This window comes from Gossypium raimondii, chromosome 5 (assembly GCF_025698545.1).
Source record: "Gossypium raimondii isolate GPD5lz chromosome 5, ASM2569854v1, whole genome shotgun sequence".
In the NCBI taxonomy this organism is placed as follows: domain Eukaryota; kingdom Viridiplantae; phylum Streptophyta; class Magnoliopsida; order Malvales; family Malvaceae; genus Gossypium; species Gossypium raimondii.
Window position 1 is genome coordinate 3,742,924 of NC_068569.1, and position 24,747 is coordinate 3,767,670.

Consider the following 24,747-nt stretch of genomic DNA (forward strand, 5'->3'; position numbering starts at 1 on the left):
AATGGTGAGGTGAAAATAGAAAATGATTTTTAAGGACACTATATTAAAAATGATATATAATAGAAGTTTTTAAAATTATTTAACAATTACAAAATTAATAAATGATTAAAAATTATTACAATTATATTTATTTTTAATAATAAATAATTAAAAATGAATTAAAACTCGAGAAAAATACAAAAATTTATTTTATTTAATATTTTAAAATTAATCATATATTTAATTATAGGAGCTTAATTTATTATTGAAATTATTGAACCTTTAGAAAAATAAAACATTATTGAAAGATAAAATAATAAAGCAACTCTAGAATAAGAAATAAAAGAAATAATATATAGGTAAAAGAGGAAAAGAAAAAGCAACTGAAGTTGCTAAATTTTTACTGGACCAAAAGGCTTCAGTCTGGAATTAAGCCTCCAGTGAGGTGAAATGCATTTTCAACGTATTGAAGAATGCTTTCCAAACAGACTTACGTTTACTAACATTTTAGTTGCAATGTTTTTTAGCCTAAAAAAGCAAACATACTGAGACCCGATTGCATCTAAAGGAAGCCTTAGACAAAAACAGAGGGAGTAGAGTACATTTCCCTCCCCCTCCTGACCGGCGAAGAATCCATCAGCGGCGGAGGAGAGAAGACCCAGCAGCCCTAACAGTTTTGACAAGAAAAGAGAAAGCAAAACACGAAAACAACTGAGAAAAGAAAAAGAGAATAGCAACCGGAGTAGAGGAAGGGTGAGCGGTGCTGGCCAAATAGCCGGACACGTGACAAAAATCTGTTTCTGTCTCTGGTGGCAAAGGAGAAGGAAAATAAATCTGAATATTAGGTTGATTATCGTCCGGAATTAATGAGATGAATTTTCTGTAAGAATGGTGGTGGGTTGAATCAACTATTCTTTGTCCAGTTTTGCCGATTGTAATTAGTTACTGTTAGGATGATTTTATAACGTTACTTTTTAATCTTTCAATAATAATAATAATGTGTGACTTCATATTTTTTAAAAGATTTTTTAATTAATATCGTACGTATACGTTTTCTAATATTAGATTGTTTCGTTTTAATAATATTAAGTCTTAATTAGTGTTTATTATTTACCTAAAATTTATGTAAAAAGCTTAATAAAATATATAAATATAAGGTTTAAGAGTTTTTAAAACTAGAATTTTAAGATTTATAATTTAGGAAAGGGTTAGACTAGAATTTAGGATCTAATGGTTCTAAGGTCTAGAACTTAAGGTATTAGACTTTTATATGAAAAATAAATTAATTTTATTAATTTTAGAGTTAAAAATAGTAATAAAAGATAATTTGATAATTTTTATGTATTATATTATTTGTGCACTCTAAAAAATATAATGTGGCACGTTATTATTGGGTGTCTAAAAGTGAATTTTAGGATAATCCTAATCTAAGTTAAATTCTTAAAATTTTATTAAATAAAATATTTTACCTTGAGAATTAATTTGTAATATTTCAAGCATTCAATCGTCGTTTTTTTTTCTTTTATCTTTGATAATAAATGATCCATTTATCAATTTTATTATTTTTTCTCCTATTATCCAATCTCTTCAAATATAACACGAAAAATCCAAGAGATCAAATTAGAGATACACCTTGCACAGATTTTTATATTAAATTAGATCATTATTAATCACTTTAGAAATGACTCTCAGTTCTCAGTTGACTATGTTTTAGTATATAAATTTTTTTTTTTGAAAAGATATTATTTTTTTTTCAAATTTTTTACTTATTTTTCTAATTTCAAACAACTACTTGTTTAAGAACCAAAGCAGGCATAAATGCTGGAGTGCGAAGTTTGAATCATAGTTATTGATATCGCATTAATACTGCTGGTGCCGCATGGTAGGATTTAAACTTTCGATATGTTTGAGCTGTTTTTGATCCATTAGCATTTCCATGTCATGCTCATATTGTATTCAAAATAGTCAAATCAGCAGGGAGGATGATGAACCAGAAATAAACAACCAAATAACAGGAAGCTATAATTCCATTCATCTAGACAATTTCTGAATATTGTCAATAAATGTATCTCATAAATATAAAACGGAACGGAAAGTGAAAAATGGGGATTGTGTAAAGAATGGAAAATTATTGACCATCTTCTTTCTTCCCCAAAACGCAATCTAGCCTAACTTACAGGAGACTTAAGGAGGTGGATCAATTGAGAGATAAAATAACCTGAGATATCAGCTTTCGTACTTGCACAGGTTCTCGAATCCCATGTACTCGTGCCGCTCGATTTTCCCGATCATGTTTGATATGCCAACACCACCTACCAAAAGTAAGCCAAGAATTGTTTTTTGACAAGTTTGAAGCCAAAAAAACAAAAGTCTGTCAAAACAATTGGAGGAATATCAAAGCTCACCTAGTGATATTGCACTGACAAATATTGTGGAGGCTAGAATGAAGATGATCAAAGATGCCCTTCCAAATAAAATTATCAGCTTTCGGACAACATGCTGTCCGATAAAGGCAGCAACTGTAGCTACCCCAGTGAAGTAGAGAGCTGCAAAATAAAGTACGGAATACGTAATGTAACTCCTTGGAAGATGTGGAACAACGATATGTTCATGTAGACGCAACATCCCTTGCAGGTTTCAATGTTCCCTTTTATTTCAATAATAAAATTATCGCACTGTTGAGATACCAACTTACCGTAAGGTACTGGAAAACGCTTCAGAAGGTAATATTCTACAACAGACATGGACGAGGAAAATGTCATGGCAAAGGTAGCTGTAGCACTTGATACCTGCATGGAAGTTGGTAGGAAGCCAAAAGAACAAAAATAACAAACATTGGATCATCTTCAAGGTCATAATGAGACAAGATCTGATTTTCCCTCCAATGTGATCATCATTCCAATTAACATATGAAGGATAAACTTCAAGGCTATGACTACACATTCAAAGGGCACAAAGAAACTCACTTGAGGAGGGACACCCAACTCCAAGAATAGTGGACCCATGATAAATCCTCCTCCTAGGCCAAGTAGACCGCCGACAACTCCAGCTAGTACTCCAAAAGCACAGTAGGTAACAAGCTGGGCTACTCGAAAACTTGTGCCATCTTCTCCCTTGGATGCAATTACTCTATACCCTTTATAGAGACTAACTGCCTCGTATAGAGATACCCCAAGTGAAACTGGGATCTGGACAGAAAAAGGATACATTCAACCAGGTCTCAAAGAAATCATTGTGACGAGGATCAATGATGATCCTCAATGTCAAACAATTATATCTAGATCATGCCAGTCAGCATTGCAAAGAGGCAAAAAAGATAGAATGTACCTGCAGCAAGTTCAACACCCAATACAATGCTGAACAAGTAGTTGTATTATTCTGTTGCCAAAAGTCGTGTTCATCAGTTATGCCTCAATGATTCATATTCTGTTAAATATTTGAACCATAAAAAATGGCAGAGGAAATATAACCTTGGTAATCTGCAGTACAAGGAATGCAATCCAAACGAAACAAAGGAGTCCAAGTTCTTTCCAACAAACATTCTCCAAAATAGAGACCTGCAATGGCGGTGTTATTAATATTGAAAACAAAAAGGAACTTGGTAACAGCAGATTACAAAGTCGACCTACTTCTTTATCTGAGTTGTCCTTAGGAGGATCACTGCTTGGGCCACTAGGAAGAGGCTTGTATTCCACATCTCCACTACCAGTTTCTGATATCATATGACAAGTATATGGGCTCAGGTCAGAACGAAAAGCATGAGGAAAGGATCACCAAATGATCTTAAGAACCAACTAAAGGAAAAAAAAACAAAGTAAACAACTGACCAGTTGGTTCCAAACGCCTAGCGGCCTCCTAAAATCCAAGAGAAGAAGCTTTCAGATAGTTAGCAATTAATTTTAATAATATAAACACAACACACACTGAATGAGAAAGTCACTTCATTGTTTTTAGTAGATTAAGCAGCAAAAAGATAAAATTCTGAAAGAAATTATCCAGAAGTTGTCAGAGCTTATGGTATTCTGAAATAAAAAATCCTTGAAATCTTTCAACTGGCCATCGATGAAAACAAAAATAAATTATTTTAAAAGTTTTGACAATCGCTGCACATCAGTATGAGTGAATGAGTTAAAAGAAATCACCTTTTTCAATATGGTTTCCTTTTTCCACGTTTCTACACCCTTGAAGAATGCCTTTGTTGATGTTCCTGCAAACCATCCGATTGATTGAAATTAAAGATCGTTCTACAAGAACATTATGCCCAGCAAACGCAACACTAAATCAGCCAAGCATTACCTAGAAAGAGAATAATAAGTAAAACTGTGACCATCCAATCTGCAAAGAGCACATTAAAAGTGACTCCAATGCTAATTCCCATCATGAGCATTGGCTGGATAAGAAGAGCCAAATCATAATCAATGATAGGCATATCCAGTGTAGGATGCCTTAGCTTAAGGTTGTAGTAAACAGTTGAAGCTGCTGCACCCATGATCATACCTAGGAAAATGCCAAAAAAACACAAAGCATAAACTCATCTATATTATATCAGGCTCATTCGTTTTGGTAATCACTGACTAATAGGATTCAGAATTCTCACATTAATGCATTTATAACTCATATAATTTTTGGAAGCATCAAATCAAAATACACCTATTTATTTCCCTCGTTAGTGTTGGCTAGGAAATTCCAAAATCTAGGAATCGAAGTTAGCTTACAAGCAAAACCGTAGCTGCAATTTTCAATTACTGAAGTATGGATCAACACAAAAATAGAGATGAGTAGATTCCTTTCTTTTATTTTCTTTAAAACCAAACTCAGTGTTCTGATACAGCAACAAAATCTTTTAATAAATTCCCTTTTTTTTTACATTTCAAGTGACCTCCTGCACCTGAGCTATACGCTTAAGCTCAAGAACAAATCAAACTAGATAAGAAAGGGTGTTTAAATATATACATACATATAGACAGAGAGAGAGAGAGCGAGTGAGAGAGAGTGATAAGAAAGAGTTTGTTAAAAACAACATATTGAAGAAATCCTTTTCTCTTGATTCTTGAAAAGTGAAATTGGTAAACATATTAACTAAAAGGAACACTTTACCCAGAAGAAACACGGTACTTTTTTTTTCCCCAGTTTTTCGTTATTATTTGCTTCATAAAAATTTTCACCATCTTCTTTATCTCTCCTAAACATTAAAAAAGAAGAAGAAGAAGAAGAAGCTTATTTGAACATAAACATCGGATTCAAAAAACTTACATTTCGAAATAGCTGTGGATGATTTTGCATCAAACCCAATAATAAGGCTAAGCATAGGAACAAAAATGCCACCTCCACCAACTCCACCTACACTCCCAAACGCTGCTCCAAAGAATCCAATTATACTTCCCAGCACAATTTGCCAATTAAATTCCATTTCCTATTCCCCGAAAAACATTAATCAAAAAGGTTAAAAAGCTATAAACTAAGATTAAAAAAAACCCAATTAAAGACGTTAAAACAACAACCCAGCGAAGTGAAAAGGAAAACATTTTTATGATTTGTAAAAAGGAATTCTAATGGTGTGTATATACTTACAGGCCAAACATGGTGATAACCTGATTCATCAGATTGCCACAAGAAGTTAATAGCTTTGAGGAAATAATTATTGTTTGTTTCAGACTCCTTGACAGATTCTCCATTCCTCAAGCTTCTCTCAGCTGAAACTAGCATAAAAGCTACACCAAAATTGAAGAAATTCAACATTATCGACCTCAAAACACTCGGTTTTACACCAAATTTCGCCATCTTGATAGTAAAACTCGACCAACTTTTTGTTTTTGACACTCTCGCTCTTCTAACAAAACAAATAAGACACCTTTTTTGGTATCAGAATCTCTCCTTTTCTACCGTTAGCTGAGAAAAGAACAACGTCAAAAAGGAGTTCAGTTTCCAAGGATGCAAAATGGATGAAAACAAACAAGATTAGATTTAGGGATTCAAAACCAAAAATAAAAACGATTGTAGAGAGATGATTTTTTCGGATTTGAGATTTGGAAAAAAAAAACGTGAACGCAGAAAATGAAGAAAAGAATCACAATTCTTCGGCACTACGACTCACGTCTCTGTTTTTCTCTGTGAAAAAAGAAAAATGACTTTCTAAACATAGCGCGCTCGAGAAAATAAATACAGAATAAAGTGGATAACAATAAAACTGAGATCTTTCTCTTTAAATTTTTATCATTAATTTTCTTTGTTTTGACGCAGTTTGTTTGCGGTTAGGTGGGACTTGGATAGGTTGCCTATTTGCCCCATTCACCATTCGGGTGGACCTCCATATCCATCTCGCCCGTTCTAGAGGTGCTCATGGCCGGTTGGCCCGGCCCGATAGCCAGCCCGAAATATGAGAGGATTCGGGTAAAATATAGGCCCGAAATATGGGTTTGGACAAAAAAACGAGGCTCATTTTCTCAGCACTTTTTCAGCCCGGCCCGAATATAATAAATATTTTTTTTTATTTTTTATTTTTAAAATATTTTTAAAATACTATTTTATTTTTTAAAAATTTTTATGGTGTTTATTTAAAAAATGGGCCGGGCCGGGCCCGGGCTTATATTTTTTCCGGGCCGGGCCTATACAAATTTTCAGGCCCATATTTCAGGCCAGGCCGGGCAAAAAAAATTTTCTGAGCCCCGCTCGGCCCATGAGCACCTCTAGCCCGTTCATACAACATTTTACTTTCCGTGTTACTTTGGTTAAACTTAGCTATTAGTCCTTTGCAAAAATTGTAGATTTAATCTTGTAATTTGGTTCTTTTAATTTATGTAATTTTCAAATCAAAAGATCAATTTTAAGCTCATTATGTTAGGTTTTATTTCCAAAATTTAATGCAGTAAACATATTTCCATATGTGTAATACTACATCGGTAGAGGTGCTCATGGGCTGGGCGCCCGGCTCGACGGCCCGCCCGAAATATGGGAGGGTTTGGGTAAAAATATAAGCCTAAAGTATGAGTTTGGGCAAAAAATGAGGCCCGTTTAGAAAACAGGTTGAGCCTCGGGCAACACTTTTTTGGCCCGGCCCGAACATATAATAAATTTAAATTTTAAAATTTTTTAAAATAAATTTTTGGTGTTTATTAAAAAAACAGGTCGGGTTGGGCTCGGGCTTAGGATTTTTCCTGGGCCGAGCCTGGACAAAATTTTAGGCCCATATTTCGGGCAGGGCCGGGCTCGGCCTGGCCTAGGACACGGGCCAAAATTTTTTCTGGGCCCGACCCATGAGCACCTCTACATGTTGACTTGTTATTTTTACGTATTACTCAAAATTTCAGTTAATAGATTAACAAGTGTTATTTGCATCAAGACTAAAATTTCAAAATTCAAAAAATATATAGACTTAGAATGATCCTATTGGAGAATATGAACTAAATCTATATTTGTACGGATAGTACGAGATTGAATTTAACCGGATACTGTTGTTGTTTGGGCTAGGCTATAATTTCATATTTTGAAAAGAATATGAACTAAAATAGACCAATTTTAAAAAAGTATAAAAACTAAATTTAATCAAATTAAAAGTATAATGAATATATCTCTAATTTTTACAAAGTACAGGGACTAATTCATAATTTAACCTGTTAATCTCCTTTTATAAGTAGAAAGTTGGAGAAAAAGGACTGAATCTAAGGAAAAAAAAAAAAAAAGCAGGAAGGTCCAAAGTTCCGTCCTTCTAATTTCCGCCCGTCAAATTTACATGTTCCACTTACTCTTTTTAATAATTCAATCATTATAGCTATCAAGTTTAAGTTAAAGAAATAAAATTTATCTATTTATTTTATAAGTCATCCAAATATGTAAGTAGATTTCTCTCTATCTAAAAACTAGTAATATTAAATATGTTAATATAAACAATATTTTAAATCTAATAAGTACAATTATATTAATAAATTAAATTATTAAAAATTACTATAATCAATTTATATCAATATAAATAAATCTCTACCTAATATTATTTTGCATTTACTTAATTTAACATTGACTTAGATGACAATAATCAATTTGTATAATACAAAAATTAATAACAAATTCCACGCAAATCGCTTATAATAACAAAATTTAACTATTATTATTTAAATTATCACTACAATTTTAAAATTAAAAACATGCATATAATACAAAAATTAAAAGAAGCCGTTGCTTTTGTTAGAATGAAATCATGGCCCAAGCTTCTTGTCGTTATAAATCAAGCGGTAGGTTTTCATTAAAGGCGACGATAGAAAAAGAGTCTCCGTTTGTGTTTTATTCAATCATATCGTTGACATTAAATTTTTTGAGCAAATCTTAATCATTTGCGTAGAAAATTAAATAAGATGGCCTGTATTATTAGATTTGAGGAGATGTATAAGTGCACGTAATTATAAATAGGTGGGCAGGTGCCAGGTAGGGACATTGATTTAACTTGTAAAATTAAGTGCTGAACCCCATTCTATAACATATAATTGGGTCTCACTGTGCCCCGACTCATATATTAGCCACAAACTCACATCAATTTGTTTATAAATTCCAATTATAACAATTATAAAACTATAGAAAATGAATAAATGCACATCAAGATTCATCCCATCAATATTCAAAAATTACAAATTTATTTTAAAATTATAATATATATATATATAATTTAAATAAAAGTCATATCTCAAATAAACTTGGACAATAAATGTCAAAAATCGATATACATTTATTATTTTGAAAATACTTACTAGTTAACAGTATTTTAATAAAATATTACTTACATATATCTAATTTATTATTTTGATACATAAATTCAGTACACATTTTAATGAAAAATTTGTTACTTATTTTTCATAATAATAAAACATTATTAAAGACACCATTAAATAAATTCATATACAAAATATTTTCTATTTTTAAATTATTAAACGTAAATCGACTCAATCAATAAACTCTCGATTGATTTTTACCTATTTATGGTATAAACGTAGACTCTAATTTTATTTGATTCTTAATAAATATTGACTCTTACTAAAATATTAATGGTAAGATAATATAGTATGCAATACTTTATTGATTTTATAAAACAAAATATTACTAAGTGTGAATATTATACCAATTCATATATTAATAAAAAGTAAGGTTATTATAAAAGATTAACCTATTTTTAAATACAATTTTAGTAAATTATTTAAAATATTTTTAAATGAATTTTAATATGTATTGCTAATTTAGTAATTCTTTAAAAATTGTGTCATCTATTTTTTTTATAAATAGTGTCCATAAATAAATAAAAACTTTTAATGAATTTTAAAATATAGTACTGATTTATACGAAATCCAAGAACCTAAAAATATCTTTTCAAATTTTATAAGAGTCTTAACTCTATTGCCATGACATTGCTGCTTTTGCACGAGGATGTAGGCTCAAGTACGCTGCAACACATTATTCTTTTATTTACAGGTTGGAGAGCAGTTTTAGCATTGTTTAAAAAAAAAAGAACAGATATTATTAAAAATTGTTTAATATTTTTTTAATCTTTTTATGTATTAATTTCGTAATTAAAGTATTAATAAAATCTTAACTTAATTAATACAAAATTTGAACAATTCAAAGCCGCACCGGTAAAAAATAGTTTCTTTTTTAAGGGTGGGTTTGGATGGGCGATTGGGTGCGGTGCGGTGCGTTTAATTTACTTTTTGTCTCACGCTACAGTATCGCTACAGTATCTAATCTCACCACCACCTCTGTTTTTACACTAACTGCAGGTAAACGCACCGCCCATCCAAACTCATCCTAAATCAAAATTACCGTTTAAGTTAAAATGGAATTATACTTTGAAAATATTAGTACCGCTGAGCATGATGCATGAAAGCATGAGAAATCAATATTTAATCATTTATTTTATTGTATAAAAAAAAAACAACCATTTATTCTATTGCCTTAGCGTAATTCAACCCCATGTTAGATCACGTGTAAATGTCTCCGATATTAAACGAATAGCAGTAAACGTCAGACGACACCGAATGCCGCGAGGGAACAGAAAATTAATTTTCATTTCCATTTCTATTTTGATATTAATTTTCGATATTCTGATAAGGCTTTATGTCTACTACTTCATGGAGAATAAGATTTATTATTATAAAAATAAAAATATCAGGTTCATTATTATTACTAGATCATGAGGTACTATAATTGATATGATAAAATATAAAATTATATTATCGATAATCTCACAACTGAATTAAGATTAATTATAATTTTAAGTAATATATTTGATATTAATCAAGAGGAGTATATATTTAAGAATGTTTGATTTTAATAAATATATAATAATATAATCAATAAATTCTATCTAAATTTAATATTTTATACATCAGTTGCATGTGTCCTCATCACATTCACAAATCTCTAATGTTTTTTTTTTACTCCAAGAAAATTCAATTTATTGATTTCAATTAAAAATATATATTTATACAGCAATAAGTTAGATAAAGCCAAGTCTTGAAATCCATATCAAGGGGAGACGACGACGTCTAATAAATTTTAACCTTATTAGTACGATTTACATAAATATTTAATCGGGCAGCTGATCTCAGTCTGACTTGTAATTTGTAACTACATATTAGTCCTTACCTAATTGATTATAAAAAACATATAAATTGGCTATTATAGTTGTACCAGTGTTTTCACTTAATATATTAGGAACGGACATTTCTGTATCTGATTTGTGAATATGAACAAAGGCTTCGCAAGTTGGATATAAATAATGCAGCATGCCATGGGCATGGGAGATTCAATCAGCGCATCCTAATTATGACATTAATGAATATTCTTTCTATAAAAAATATTATTTATTTCTTCAAATTCAATAATAATAATAAAAATTAACACGCCAAGTGCAACTCCTTTTAAATCTTTGTAAAATCAGAAATATGAACCTTAAATTTCAAAACAGACTCTAGCAGAAATTTTACAATAACAGTAAAATTTTATAATAATAATTAGCTACCAGTGGTTGAACAACTTGACATTAATATCAGTTTTTAATACCCAGAAATAAAATAAGAGTGACGTTTGAGACTGGATTAAATAGGATGACTGACGACAGTGGCAGATTATTGCAGTTTATAAATTAATTTACCTTTTTTAAAGAACTAATTATCTAAATACGCCAACGAAGCTCGTTGGTTAGCGAATGTCATGCATGCTACTTCACCAAACTGATATTAAATTATCATAAATTAAAAGACCTTTGGTGGAAGTCATAAGAAGGAAAATTTATAGTCAAAATAACATATATTTGAAATAATTTATAGTCATATTTAATTATCATGTATATAAATTCAAACCAAACCTACCCACTTAGGCTTAAAAAAATGCATTATTCTTACTGCTAAACAGAAAAAGCTGGATCATTGGTCATGTTAATTAAAACCATCTTCAACATGCAAATTTATGTCATTTGAACATAGGGTGTATCGGATGCATACTCACTAAAAATATGAAACTATTAATTAGAAAAAAAGAACTATTTTTAAATAATTATAAAAATGATTAAAATAAAATAATATTGACTAAAACAGCTGAAATACATATGAAATGAAACATAGAGATGAAGAGTAAATAAGAGAATCGACCACGTGGTTAGAAGTGAGGTTGATAATTGAGATCCTATCCAAATTTAATCGAGTACTTATCGGACCCACCACTGTACGAATACTGTTGAGTGTTATCAACCACGGCTTTGCGTTTGATGCCGCCGTCTCCGTTGGACCATTGCTGTAACACACGTGCTAATATTCCTCTCCTTCTTATTCCAAAAAGAAAATACCCCTATCCTTTTCTTTCTTCGAGTATGCGGGAAGGTCAGCAATCGCTTTCAAAATGACCTGGGATCCATTTTTATTTGTTCCACATTTCCACTTGTGGGTTTCCCAATTTTCACTCCCACATTTTAAATTATTTGCGTTTCACACGATCAATTTAACCTTTCTCGGCACAAATGAACGTGTCAAAAAAGATAAAAGTCGGATAAGCATTCCAAGTAAAATAATTATAAGTTGGATAAAGGATAATTATTACGATGGTAATTATGTCTGTTTTTTTTTAAATTTTAAAGAACTCTACTTATATAATTATAATATATAAAAATTTAATATAATTATTATAAAAACATAGTAATAATCTTTTAAAAATCTACTAAAGTAACAGAGCTTAAAATAAAATTATCATATATATATATAATTACTCTAGCATTCCAATTTGAAATATTTGCTTTCTAACATTGAACATATATTTATTGTCATAATTAGTTAGTGATCGATCAAGTATAAATAATTAATAATAAATACTATACAATCGATTGAATCTTAATTTGATTAATATAAATATTATTGTTAGTACAAGGACACATGAATATTTTAAAATTATTCAAATGATATTAACAAAATAACATTAGTTAATTAAATTTAAATATAATTATTTATAATTATCTCAATTGATAGGCTCCAATTAAGTGAGGAGTTAGTCTAAAAAAGTGCATCCAAAATAAATTATTGGATGAATTTCCCAACTCACCGTAATGTTTCAAGTACAAAGGGATAGTCCATTTTTGACTACCTTATCATCTGTTCACTTCAGTGTTTCTACAATATTAAACTCGTGTGCATTACTGTTCCCCTATTTAATTCAAACTTTACATAGATATGATGTGTGCAAAATTTTGAACTGATCCGCCATTTTTGAATTCTCTTTCAGTGGGTTCACCACGTGAAATTTTAAGAAAAAGCAATGGTTCCACGTGTCTTTAAAGAAATGTTTATAAAACAATGTTTGGTCTTATAATGGAAGAAAGGGTTAAAGTTATAATATTGGTTTGATATTTTCAGTAGTAATTTGATTGATTGGATCTGGACTAAATTTGCTGAAAATGTGGAAAAGGAAAGTGGATCTGGCTTTTTTTTTGGGATATTTGAGAAAATATTTAGGCTAAAGTTGTACGACTTCTTTCTTTAAAATTAACTCATTTTCTTAAATATCTCAAAAAATAATATTTTTTTCGACATCACTAGTTGAAAAGATAGTGGCCAAGTGTTTGTGCAGTCGCAGGTAATGATGAACCAGACTTACATTAATTGAGATGATCCAAAACACTAATCAAACAGAATCAGATTATATTAACATTACATGTGGGATTTAGTGATGGGTCACGGACGTTGCCAGTTCGTGTTGTATATATAATCCCTTTGCTTCAGGACAGTTAAGATGGTCCGTTATATCAAGCGGTCCAGTAATATACCTTTTGCAACTTGTTCATTATTGCCCCAGTTGGATCCAGTTCAACATTCCCTTTTCCCTTTTGGGATTTTTGATTAAAGCACATGCGAGGGCGGAGCCAGAGACAAAGGAAATAGACGGATTCTTTTTTGGCTTTACTGTGAAATTCACGAGCTAAAAGTTATAAAATTATTTGCTTTCAAATCCTTTAAATTTTCATAATTCGAATTCGTCCAATATTTTATATATCTCTCTCCGCATGTAATCCTCGTTGTCATATAGTTGGTATGAAAAAGAAAACTCAAACAAATACTTGATCTTTAAGAGGTTGTTTAAACGAGTACTTAGGGTGCGTTTGGTTCGCTGTATTGGATTAGAGGTGTATTGGATTGGAGGTGTATTGGATTAGAGGTGTATTGGATTAGAGGTGTAATAGCAAATCAACTGTTTGGTTGAATGTAATGGAATAGAGGCGTAATAGTAATCTTGTGTTTGGTTGAATGGAATAGAGGTGTAATAGCATAATGGAAAAAACTAAAATGACTAGAATACCCTTAGCATAAATTTGTTTTAGTAAATGATTATTGTTATTGTTATTTAAATTTTAATAAGATCAATAATAAATATTTTAATCATATTTAAACATAATTATTATTAAATATATTTTAATTAAAATATATAATTTAATAAAATTCTTAATAATTAGCGTAAATTTGTTTTGGTAAATTATTATTGTTATTGTTATTTAAATTTTAATAAGATTATTAATATCAATAATAAATAATTTAATCATATTTAAACATAATTATTATTAAATATATTATAATTAAAATATATAATTTAATAAAATTCTTAATAATTAGCGAAATTTGTTTTGGTAAATTATTATTGTTATTGTTATTTAAATTTTAATAAGATTATTAATATCAATAATAAATAATTTAATCATATTTAAACATATTTATTATTAAATATATTATAATTAAAATATATAATTTAATAAAATTCTTAATAATCAATATTCTTATATGAATTTACTAAAATCATAATATATGATACTATAAAATATAATTTGAAATAATTAATATTAAATATATTTCCACAGTATATTATGAATAAAAGCATAATCATTAATGTAATTCACAAAGGCTTTTACTTAAGAATATGGATCATGTATAAGAATGTACCATAGGAATTCTCTTTTGTTTCAAAAAAAAAAAACTTCACATATCATTAAAAAAACTTAATATTAAATATTCTTATATGAATTTTCTAAAATCATAATATATAATACTATAAAATATAATTTAACATAATTATTATTAAATATAATTTAATAAAATATATAATTTAATAAAATTCTTAATATTAAATATTCTTATATGAATTTAATAAAATCATAATATATAATACTATATAATATAATTTAAAATAATTATTATTAAATATAATTTAATAAAATATATAATTTAATAAAATTCTTAATATTAAATATTCTTATATGAATTTAATAAAATCATAATATATAATACTATATAATATAGATTAATAATGTAGATACTTGCTAAGAAAACATGGATTAAACAAATGTCATGCATAGGCTTCTTCCAAAAAAAATTTTCTATGAACAATCATATAGGCATAAAGCAACCATGGTAAACTATGAAAAAAAAAAGATCTATATGTTATCAAGCAGCAAATCTGTGTTTGTAATTACTAATATGTATTCAAAATAATAATGTATTTTCCATTTGTCAAAATTTGTGGTAAAGATCTAAGTTCTGCTCTAACACCTCCACCTCCACCTCAAACTCAAATCTTTCTTCTTTTTCCAACCCTCTAAACCCCACCCCACTATAAAGATTATTTCTGCAACGTAAAGAATCAAAGACAAATCAGTTTCCGATGTGAAGAAGAAACTGTAAACTTCAAGTTAGGTGAGAAATCCTTCATAGCTCAGTATCAGCAAATTTTATGACATTCTGCCTTACCACAAGCCAATAGCCTTCCACCAGATGCCTCCTACTCCAAGCCAGATTATAATATTCACCACCGATATCAGGAAACCATATCCCCACCATTTTGCTAGTGGTACATAGCCCGCCCTATAGAATACAGGTGCGGATCCAATTCCATAATGAGTAATGCCTCCCATTAGGTTGGAGAGGAATGATAGAACAAGGGCTCCCTAATACGATGGAGTGCCCAAAGCAGTAGCCACAGACAAGAAGGCTGTAAACATGGCACCAATATGAGCAGCTCCACTGGCAAAGAAGTAATGCGAGTAGAAATAGAGAAGAACCAGAATGCCAAATGACATTTGCCATGAAAGACCTAATCCACCTACGACCTGTAAAAATGAGCAGATCATTGACATGAAAGGCAATTCCAAACATCTGAATTTTTAATTTCCATCAGACCCGTGCTACAAGCTTCGTAAAAAAGGTTCCTAGTGTGATTGCCAAACCAGAAGCATTGAATACAACAGTGTCAGAACAACTTAGCCTAAAAGAAAAGGAACATCCTAGGGCATTGTTTAATAAGACTCAAATGGACACGCCAAAGTAATATGAAAATATTAATAGAACATGAAAACAGAACTAGAGAGAGCCAAATAATCATACTGACTAGATCTATATATTACAATGTAGAGCACAAGTATTTCAATAGTTTGCATTATTTAAGACAAGATATAAATAGGCAATGGTATTCTGGTTTTTCCTTTCTATTTTCCTTTTGAGAAAACATGTGATTCCAACTATTTCCAGAAAAAGCAAAGCACCGCATGTAGATTATGGTGATGGCTCTTTGGTGATTCCATAAAAAGTTTTAGTAAAATTGGACATGGCAGATAGAAAATAAGACGAAAGTACAAGGAAAACAGGACAAACCTTAACAACGGTTTGACTAAACCATGAGATGAGACCATATTTGTTCAAATACCCAGCCATAGCGATGAGTTCTGCATGCATATTCAAGAGAAGTTGAATGAGTTAGTAGCTCATAAGAAATAAAAGTAGAGTCGCTCAAAAGAAATATCTCATCCATACATAGAGCAAAAGAAAGGGAGGCAGAGAAAATAAGGCACTTCGCCATAGTTTTTAAGTTTAGAAATGTATTACAAATAAATGGAAACAAGCAAACATAAAATCAAATCTAGTCACTTAAATTACAATAAAACAGATGGGAATTATGAGTATAATCATATGACTAGATATTGCAAAATGACAAAAATAAAAGTATGGTACAATAAGCAAAAGTTGAAACCTAATTTTAAACATCAAATATTTTGTCTCATATCCAACACATTAGCACAACGGATTAACAAAAGGCATTAGCTTTCCATTTTGCACTATCACACATTTTCCATAGAGGGAAAAAAGAATAGGGGGAAATTTCAGAACTTGATTGTAACTAAAAAGCATTCCAACATTTGTTATCCTCGTTACATATGAAGAATATAGAACAAGTGCAAGTGACCATAAATAGCTATGCATTTCAATGCATTTCAATGCCCAATTAGATAACCAACAATAAAAAGCCCATGTTTGACTGAAATTGAGAACCACTGCCATATAAGGATATCTGCACAATCAAGAAACAAATTGCCAAGATAATGAGAAATTTCTTAAGAGGGGCCATTCAAATATTTCTGTTTCAGTAATGAATGTTCACCATTTTAAATGCAACAGTGGAATACCAGAATATTTTAAACACAAACTTGGGCTCACAAGTGAAACATCATAAGTTTAGGTTTTAGGTGGCTTGTTGCTTAGCGAGTGAAGCACCAAAAGAGGCATCAATGTGGATCACAATCTTTTAGAATTACTTTCTTCTAACCAGAAAAAAAAGGTCTTTCTACTGATAAATCACACAAAATCCTCAATATCACCAGCAACATTCTACATTAAGATCATCTTACCCACATTCCCAGTTGAATTCTCCTTCACAATACATACCAAAAGCTTCAAGAATTACTGCTAAAAGAGCAGCCAATATCTTGATTATCATCTGTTAAGGAAGCATACAAATCTATTAAAAAAGGAAACCAACAACAAAAAAAATTAAGTATTTCATTTCCTTCAAGCTAAAGAGAACTTACATATTGAACAATGCTGAACTTGACAACTTGGTAAAACCATCGACCAAGTTTCCATGGTTTTAGGACATATTTCATAGGAAATGAGTGCTTAATAGTTCCTTTTTCACAACTGTGTCCCAATAGTGGAGTTTTAGAATTTGCACGTCCCAGTCTTCTCATGAAAGCAATTGTCCTCTCTTCCCCACCTTAAAGCAGAAATTGAAGGAAATATTCCAAAAGAAAATAAATTTTCTCAACATCAGCCACAACTATAAACAATATTAACGCCGAAAAATGAAGAGCATTAGAAAATAAAAGGGAGAAGAACAACGCAAAATGAAATAAACATAATTTAGGTTGAAGATTCACCTTCTCCCTCTGGTTGATCGAGAAGCACGATCCAGGAAAAAGGAAGAAACAACAAGAAATAAGAAACTCTTCCACCAGAATCCAAACCTCTCAAAATCCTAAACTCTCTGTTTCAATTTCTAAGAGAGAAAAACTACAAGAAATACTAAAATTAAAGCTACGTCAACAATGGAATCATAATATAGAAAATTAAATATCTGAATTAAGTAAAAAGAGAGAGAAAATTCTAAATGAGAGACAAATAAGGGGACAATGTTGAAGACAATGTTGAAAAATCTAAAGGAGAGAAAAATTAAAACAGAGAAAGCCGAAGACAATGTTGAAGCAAAGATTCATACCTGAAATCGGCCTCCGATGAAGACAATGTTGAGGATTTGTTATGAAAGCAGAAGAAATGAGAACAGAGCAATACCGATGGAAGAAGAAGCAGAAATCTATGAGGGCAAAAAAAGAAACGAAAATAAGAAATGGGTAAGGATTCTCAAATCGGTGCTGGAGGGGGTATTAGCTATTACGGGATCGGGTGTATTAGGGAAGGAACAGATTTGGGACGTAATGGGAATACAACCAACCAAACAACAGATTAAGGGAGGATTAAGTGGGGCCAATACACCCAACCAAACATGGTGTATTGTTTCAAAACAATCGAATAAGGGTTTAATGTTTTTGAATTTGATCAAACTAGTACCTATCTGAGTATTTGGATTGTATATATGCATGGGCGAAGCTAAATTTGTTTTTACGAGGGCCCAAATTAAATTTTAAATTTTAATAGTTTATATCTATATAATTTTCAAATGATTAAATTAAACTTTTATCATTTTTAGGGGCAAAATCTAATTTTACTATTACTATTTTAAAATTTTAAAAGACCTAAATAGGTAATTTTCCATTTTAACAGTCCGGTGTGTACATGAATATATTTGTGGTATTGAAAATTTCACTAATGTAACATTCATAAATAATGTAAATTTTAAATATATTAATTCCAATGTGTATTATATATATAAAAAACACACACATTATTTGATGAACTCTTTACACAATATTATTAGAATCTATTCCTAAATTTTATAAGAATCTTAAAATTCAGAAATTTCTCAAATTTATCAAAGTTTTTTGAATCCAAAGAAAAGAAAAAAACTAAATTATTAACTTATATTGTAATCTTAGACAACCCATAACATCAATGCCTCAAAAACCTAATGTTTTGGTTCTTCATCTTCAAGGTTAGTTAGCTTATTTGTTTTGAAGTTATGAATTTAGAAAAATAGTTTTTTAAGTGTTGTGTTGTAATGGTCTCTTTGTTTGTTTATGTTGTCGGTTCAAACATAAATAAAACAAACCAAATTGCTTAAGGTGAAAAAAACGTGATTCTTTGCATCTTCAATGCCACTTGAGTACACCCCCTCAAGATTTTTGCGGAGAAGCAAAATTCATGGTTGATTGAAGAGAGATTTGGATGCTAAGGTTTTACAATGTGTTTAGTGGCTCTTTTACTCAAATAGCTCAAAAAAATATTATATTTACAAAAATAACTTAGATTTAAAAATAATCACCAAAATAACCTAAAATCAACAGTACCCACTCTTTTTTTGCATCAATGATTGCCTAATCATTGTGTCAGACTTAAAAAAATTATTTTTTGGGTTCGGCTCATCAATGGCCGAACCCATGTATTTTTTTAAACTTGTATAATCTTGATATACTGAAAAGAAAAAAAGAAAAACAATTTTTGGGTCTTTGGCTTGTCAATGGCTTCAGTACTCAGAAACAATAAAAAGAAATTTTTTTTCATGTCGAGTCGATATAAAAATACTAAAAAAAATTTTAAATTTTTTTTGGTCTTGGCACAATGGCGGCACCAGATGAACGATAAATTTTTTTCTTTTTTTTCGTGTCGAATCAGATATAAAATACTGAAAAAATAAATAATTTTTTCTTTTTTTTTCAGATCGAATCGATATAAAAATATGAAAAGAAATAAAAAATTTATAGGACTTGGGGATTTTAATATACAAACTAAATTCTAAATTTACAAAAATATATAGGACTTGGGGATTTTAATTTTGTAATAGTAAATAGGAGGAAATAGAAATTTTATATTTTTTCGTATTTTATATCTCGATTCTAACACGAAAAAAATAATTTTTTATCAGTGTAATTGGTGCCGGTCATTGACAAAGCCAAAGACCCAAATTTTTTTATTTTTTCTTATTTTATATCGATTCGATATGAAAAAAGAATTTTTTTTATTGTGTCTCGGTGCCGCCATTGACAGCCAACACCCAAATATTTTTTTTATTTTTTTCGTATTTTTATATCTTATTCTGACATGAAAAAAAAGAAAAAAAATTTTACTGTTCATTGGGTGCCGGCCATTCACAGGCCAGCACCCAAAATTTTTTTTTCTTTTTCGTATATCAGTATTATACAATATTTAAAAAAATACATGAGTTCCGGCCATTGACAGGCCAAAACCCAAAAAATAATTTTGTTAAGTCTGAAACAATGATTAGGCAATTATTGGTGCAAAAAAAGAGTGAGTATTGTTTATTTTAGGTTATTTTAGTGATTGTTTTTAAACCTAGGTTATTTTTGTAAGTATAATATTTTTTTAGGCTATTTGGGTAAAAGAGCCGTGTTTAGTAGATGTTAGCTTTGTGAAATTGGGGTCCTTCAAATCTAAAAGGGAGGAGTAGAAAGAAAGCGCAAATGCAATGGATTAAAATTGGTTTGACGTTTGCAATAATGTCGTGACTGTAAGTTGTGTTTTCCCTTCCCATGGCAGAATTAGAAAGGACAAGAACAAAGGTGTGGAGATTAGAGCTAAGGCTTATCAGTGGCATGGTCCCAATGAAAATTTCCCCGAGAGTAGTACTAGTACCGATGCTTGATGCCCCCACCAGGCAAGGAACTCCTCCATTAACTTACTAATTACGAAAACCGATGATCCCTATTCTCTTTGGGCCTGGTCTTGTAGGCAGATTAACGGTTGTGTTTGCGCCTACACCAACTCTAGCAGGCAAGGTCCAGATGAAACGAAAAAAGCCCATTCGGTCTGATTCGTCTCTTAAATCTTTAAACTAACCCAGTAAAGACTTGGCTAGAGTCACTACTGCCTTCATTTCAGCGACAGTTTTATTTTCAAAGAAATGGGGCAGTTTCAGCTTCAACAACAGATCATGGCACTGAAGCCATATCCATGCACATTCATGTCTTTAGCTTCTTGTTATAAACCCCCTAAACTTTTCAGAATTCGTTTTTTCCCCGCTTTTCCCACACTCAATGAATCCATCAAGTTTCATCATCTTCATTCTCTGCCCCCCGTTCAACCCCGTTTGGTATGCAAGATGAATGGCTCAGGTTATTTTCTACTTTACTAATCCTAGTTCTACGAAAATATCTATTTGTAATTTGATTGTTGTTTTAGTTTTCTATAAGGAAAATCATTTCCGTGCTGACTTCTAAACGAACTCTGTCTGCTCGGCATTTTCCCGAGCATTTAATGTGCAACTGCTGATAAAACTTTGTGTTCCGAGAAAGGGATAATGATTTATCAACCCAATGTTCTTTTTAGATATTATTTCGGATCTAGAACTTGGAAAGCCAGGGGATAGACGAAAACCCGAGAAGCGCGTTAATGGAGTGTTTTGGATTATACTTCTGAATCTTGGAATATATGTAGCTGATCACTTGTTTAAGGTACTCATTTACTTTCTTTTTGGTTACTCTTTGTTTATTATCGATGGGAATTTTTCCTAATAACATCAGTAATACGTAAAAGCTTTCTGCACTAAATTTTGCCTACTGAAACAAATGAAGTTTTGAATGGTTCAATTATTAATCTTCTTGACCCCCAAAGTTTCCCTTTCAATAGTTTCAGGGCATTCAGTCTCTATACTTGTACCATAATTGGCCTGCTTGGTACCAATTTATAACGTCAACGTTTTGCCATGCTAACTGGTAAGTTCTATCTATGAATGCCGTGGAAGACCAAGTGTGAAAATCCTTAAATCTTTTGATAAATGAATTGCTGTTATTTTATGCGTCTGCCTTCTCATTTAGATGTTCATTATTCTGCTTATCATCCTTATTTAGGAAGCATCTTTCGAGCAACCTTTTCTTCTTGTACATTTTTGGTAAGCATTTTGCTCATCGTTGACTTGAGAATGCTTGTAATTTTGTACCCTTTTTACTTTGGAAGTTTGATTGTATCCTTTTTTGTAAAACAGGGAAACTCGTCGAAGAAGAGGAAGGAAGTTTCGCATTGTGGCTGTCCTACATTTTCACAGGTGCTGGAGCTAACATCGTCTCGTGGCTGGTTTTACCAAGAAACGCAGTCTCCGTTGGTGCTTCCGGTGCGGTTTTCGGGTTATTTGCAATCAGTGTCCTTGTAAAGGTAAGCTAAATTTATCCACAAATATAGAGAACCATACGAATGAATACTTTAAATTTTTATTGTTTCAAGGAAAAATAAGTTGTCTAAACATTGGAACAAATGGAATGACTCGACCCCTTTTGCTTGTTGTAAGATGTCCTGGGACTGGAGAAAGATCCTCGAGGTTCTCATATTGGGCCAATTTGTTATCGACAAGGTCTGAAATTTTTAATTGACTAGTTTTTATTTCTTGTTCCTGAAAGATTATATTGAATCAACAGCTTCCTAATAACGTTTGTGATGTTGGTTTGGGGCAGGTGATGGAGGCAGCCCAAGCTTCAACAGGCCTGTTTGGACTTTCCTATCCCTTGCAAAATGTCAATCACATTGCACATCTCTCTGGTGCTCTTATTGGTGTTCTTCTAGTATGGCTTCTCAGCAAAACTCCTTCTGAGCCTCTTGATAATGAAATATCAAGTTCTCCTAGAAAGAGAAGTTGAGGTTCTTAAGAGTTTCTAAAAAAAATGCATCAAATTGTGAGTTAACGTATCATTATGGAATGGTGATTGAATAGTAGAGGAGATGAAATGTGGCCCAATTGCTTTATACATGTAAAAAATTTAATGGTTCAATGAATTTTGAATACCTCCCATATATGTATACTGTCATCTTCAAAGAAAAATAAAGCAAGTAGACGTTTCTAAAGCTAAGCATGACAGAGGAGTAAACCCATGTTATGTTAATATGTCAAGTACTGGGTTGAATATCTAAATACGATATTGATAATAGACCCTTTGGGGAATAACATTTCAACCGCAGAAAATAGAAAACATGACATGTAGATGGGGCTGAACGCTATCCTCAGTGTTGAGCAAGTATAAGATCACCCATGGGTTGCATATCACTATTTCATACAACACAAAGGGATAGAAGTAAATTGTTCTGCATAATGAAAATAAAGTCGTGAAAGCTCATAATATAAAACAAAACTTTCCGTTTGTAGACATTTGGTGAAAAATAAGAAAGTAACACACAGTTGAAAGAAACCCAAAAACCTATCGTTTCTAAATTCAGGAATCTCTCTGAACAAAACGAAAACATCACAAATTAACTTATGAAGCAGCAACAGCTCCCTTCTTCCTTGGAGTTGCTTGAGTACCTGACAGACAGACAATTCAACAACACCCCATCACTATATGCTATCTACCAAACATGTTTTCATTTTAACCAACCATGATTGAATATGAAATAATCATAAATACCTTCTCTAAAGCCAGTCTTGAACCTTCGGGGAACATGTCGGAGGTACCTCATGCGGCCAGTCCCGGTGGTCTTTCTTCTAATAGCCTTCACGCTCCAGTTATCTTAAAGTCAATAACACAACACAACCCAATCCAACAAAGTAATTAAACAAGAAGATATTACAAACAAAAGGCAATGTTCAGCAGACAAAATGCCTTTAAAAAAACAAACACATAAACCATATTTTCAGGATTCTATCTTTCAACCAAGCAATGACACTCAAAGATAACGGAAAATGGTCTATGATCTGTTAAACCTAAATCAAGAAAATATCTAACTTATAAGTTTCATTGGATATCATCACTTATCCTGAAAATTTTCATTTGCTAAATTTATCCAAGTTCAGCTAAGCAACTACCAAGAGAGCTAGAATGACTAAAAATATACGTCAGATTTGGAAAATCTAAAGAAAAGAAAAATAAAGATCTTACATTTTCGGATGCGACTGGCAGGGTAGCCACAAGCACCGCAACGGCTCTTCTGTAGATGGAAGCTTCGGCGACCACATCGAACGCACAGCGTGTGAGTCTTGTTCCTTCTCTTTCCAAAGCTTCCAGTTCCTTTTCCCTATCCAAAAAAAGAAAACCTTTACAGTCATTTTCAATTTCTTCTTAAATGGCACGAACAATAAGAACGAATTCGAATAATGATAATGATGATACCATTTTCTTTTGTTCTTCGAGCTGCAAAAACACCAGAAAAGTTTTGACCAAATGTAGGTTAAGGTATTTATATAGAGATGAAATAAATTAGGGTTTTGCTCATTTTCGACAACCAAGACGCCAGCGAGAGAGTCCAAGACAATTCTAACGGCGTTCTTTTCGGAGCCCATTTACCGATAAAGTCCACTAATAAAGGTAAAGGCCTTCGGTTCGGCTTCAATGGGCTTTTGTGACATTTCTTTTATTTTTTCTGTTCGGAGGCTTATGTTCAATTTATTCATATTTTCTCGAGCATGTGAATTCTTTTATGCAAAAAAAACCTGGAAGAGGAAAATAAAATTTATTCATATCATGACTAAAACCAGTGAAAGTTTGGGTTTTGAGTAATCAGATTTGAGTTTTGTTATGTGTAGTTGGTACGAACGGGTCTTCAATTTTATCATGTGCAATAATACATGTTCGGTTTTTAGTTTAAATCATTTATTATTATTCATCTATTTGTGTATTGTAATGATTTAATTATACTTTTCAGTTATGCATATTAAAATTTTATTTATGTATTAAACTATTTTTTTCAAAATTTTCTCTATCACTTATATCATACAGTGGATTATTTGAATACCCGTACGTTCCTTAAGATTTTGTCGCTCTCAAGTGGGCTTTCATATATTTGAACTTGGAACATAACACATATTTAAGTACTGTAT

The 24,747-nt window shown here is 31.2% G+C and overlaps 4 protein-coding genes across 8 annotated transcripts; 1 reads left to right on the top strand and 3 right to left on the bottom strand.

The window, feature by feature from the left end:
• Positions 1–1,988: 1,988 nt before the first annotated feature.
• LOC105769664 (sulfite exporter TauE/SafE family protein 3) lies at positions 1,989–6,131 on the bottom strand. Its single transcript, XM_012590438.2, has 12 exons — positions 5,551–6,131; positions 5,233–5,392; positions 4,276–4,476; positions 4,122–4,186; positions 3,807–3,834; positions 3,609–3,691; positions 3,450–3,536; positions 3,307–3,357; positions 2,946–3,167; positions 2,675–2,768; positions 2,385–2,525; positions 1,989–2,291 (listed from the first exon to the last, which is right to left on the bottom strand). The coding sequence occupies exons 1-12, from the start codon at positions 5,758–5,760 to the stop codon at positions 2,206–2,208; spliced, it is 1,428 nt and encodes a 475-aa protein (XP_012445892.1). The 5' UTR covers positions 5,761–6,131; the 3' UTR covers positions 1,989–2,205.
• Positions 6,132–14,928: 8,797 nt separating this feature from the next.
• Positions 14,929–18,250, bottom strand: LOC105771119 (dicarboxylate transporter 1, chloroplastic-like). Of its 4 annotated transcripts, none has more exons than XR_001126402.2 (6): positions 18,034–18,250; positions 17,696–17,840; positions 17,348–17,532; positions 17,168–17,256; positions 16,137–16,207; positions 14,929–15,595 (listed from the first exon to the last, which is right to left on the bottom strand). XR_001126402.2 is itself a non-coding variant. In XM_052631860.1 (6 exons), the coding sequence occupies exons 3-6, from the start codon at positions 17,504–17,506 to the stop codon at positions 15,434–15,436; spliced, it is 444 nt and encodes a 147-aa protein (XP_052487820.1). In that variant the 5' UTR covers positions 17,507–17,532; positions 17,696–17,828; positions 18,034–18,244; the 3' UTR covers positions 14,929–15,433. The 4 variants fall into 4 exon arrangements, 2 of the variants coding, with proteins under 2 accessions (XP_052487820.1, XP_052487819.1); XM_052631860.1 differs by having other exon boundaries at positions 17,205–17,256; positions 17,696–17,828; positions 18,034–18,244; XM_052631859.1 differs by having other exon boundaries at positions 17,205–17,256; positions 18,034–18,244.
• A 2,516-nt stretch (positions 18,251–20,766) lies between these two features.
• Positions 20,767–22,730, top strand: LOC105770555 (rhomboid-like protein 11, chloroplastic). The gene is made up of 7 exons (XM_052630135.1): positions 20,767–21,061; positions 21,276–21,400; positions 21,576–21,661; positions 21,797–21,837; positions 21,931–22,097; positions 22,231–22,293; positions 22,394–22,730. The coding sequence occupies exons 1-7, from the start codon at positions 20,851–20,853 to the stop codon at positions 22,574–22,576; spliced, it is 876 nt and encodes a 291-aa protein (XP_052486095.1). The 5' UTR covers positions 20,767–20,850; the 3' UTR covers positions 22,577–22,730.
• Positions 22,731–23,026: 296 nt separating this feature from the next.
• LOC105770556 (60S ribosomal protein L37-1) lies at positions 23,027–24,218 on the bottom strand. 2 transcript variants are annotated; one of them, XM_052630136.1, is made up of 4 exons: positions 24,041–24,218; positions 23,810–23,945; positions 23,339–23,423; positions 23,027–23,235 (listed from the first exon to the last, which is right to left on the bottom strand). In XM_052630136.1, the coding sequence occupies exons 1-4, from the start codon at positions 24,208–24,210 to the stop codon at positions 23,189–23,191; spliced, it is 438 nt and encodes a 145-aa protein (XP_052486096.1). In that variant the 5' UTR covers positions 24,211–24,218; the 3' UTR covers positions 23,027–23,188. The 2 variants fall into 2 exon arrangements, with proteins under 2 accessions (XP_052486096.1, XP_012447267.1); XM_012591813.2 differs by having other exon boundaries at positions 23,339–23,440; positions 24,041–24,208.
• Positions 24,219–24,747: the final 529 nt, after the last annotated feature.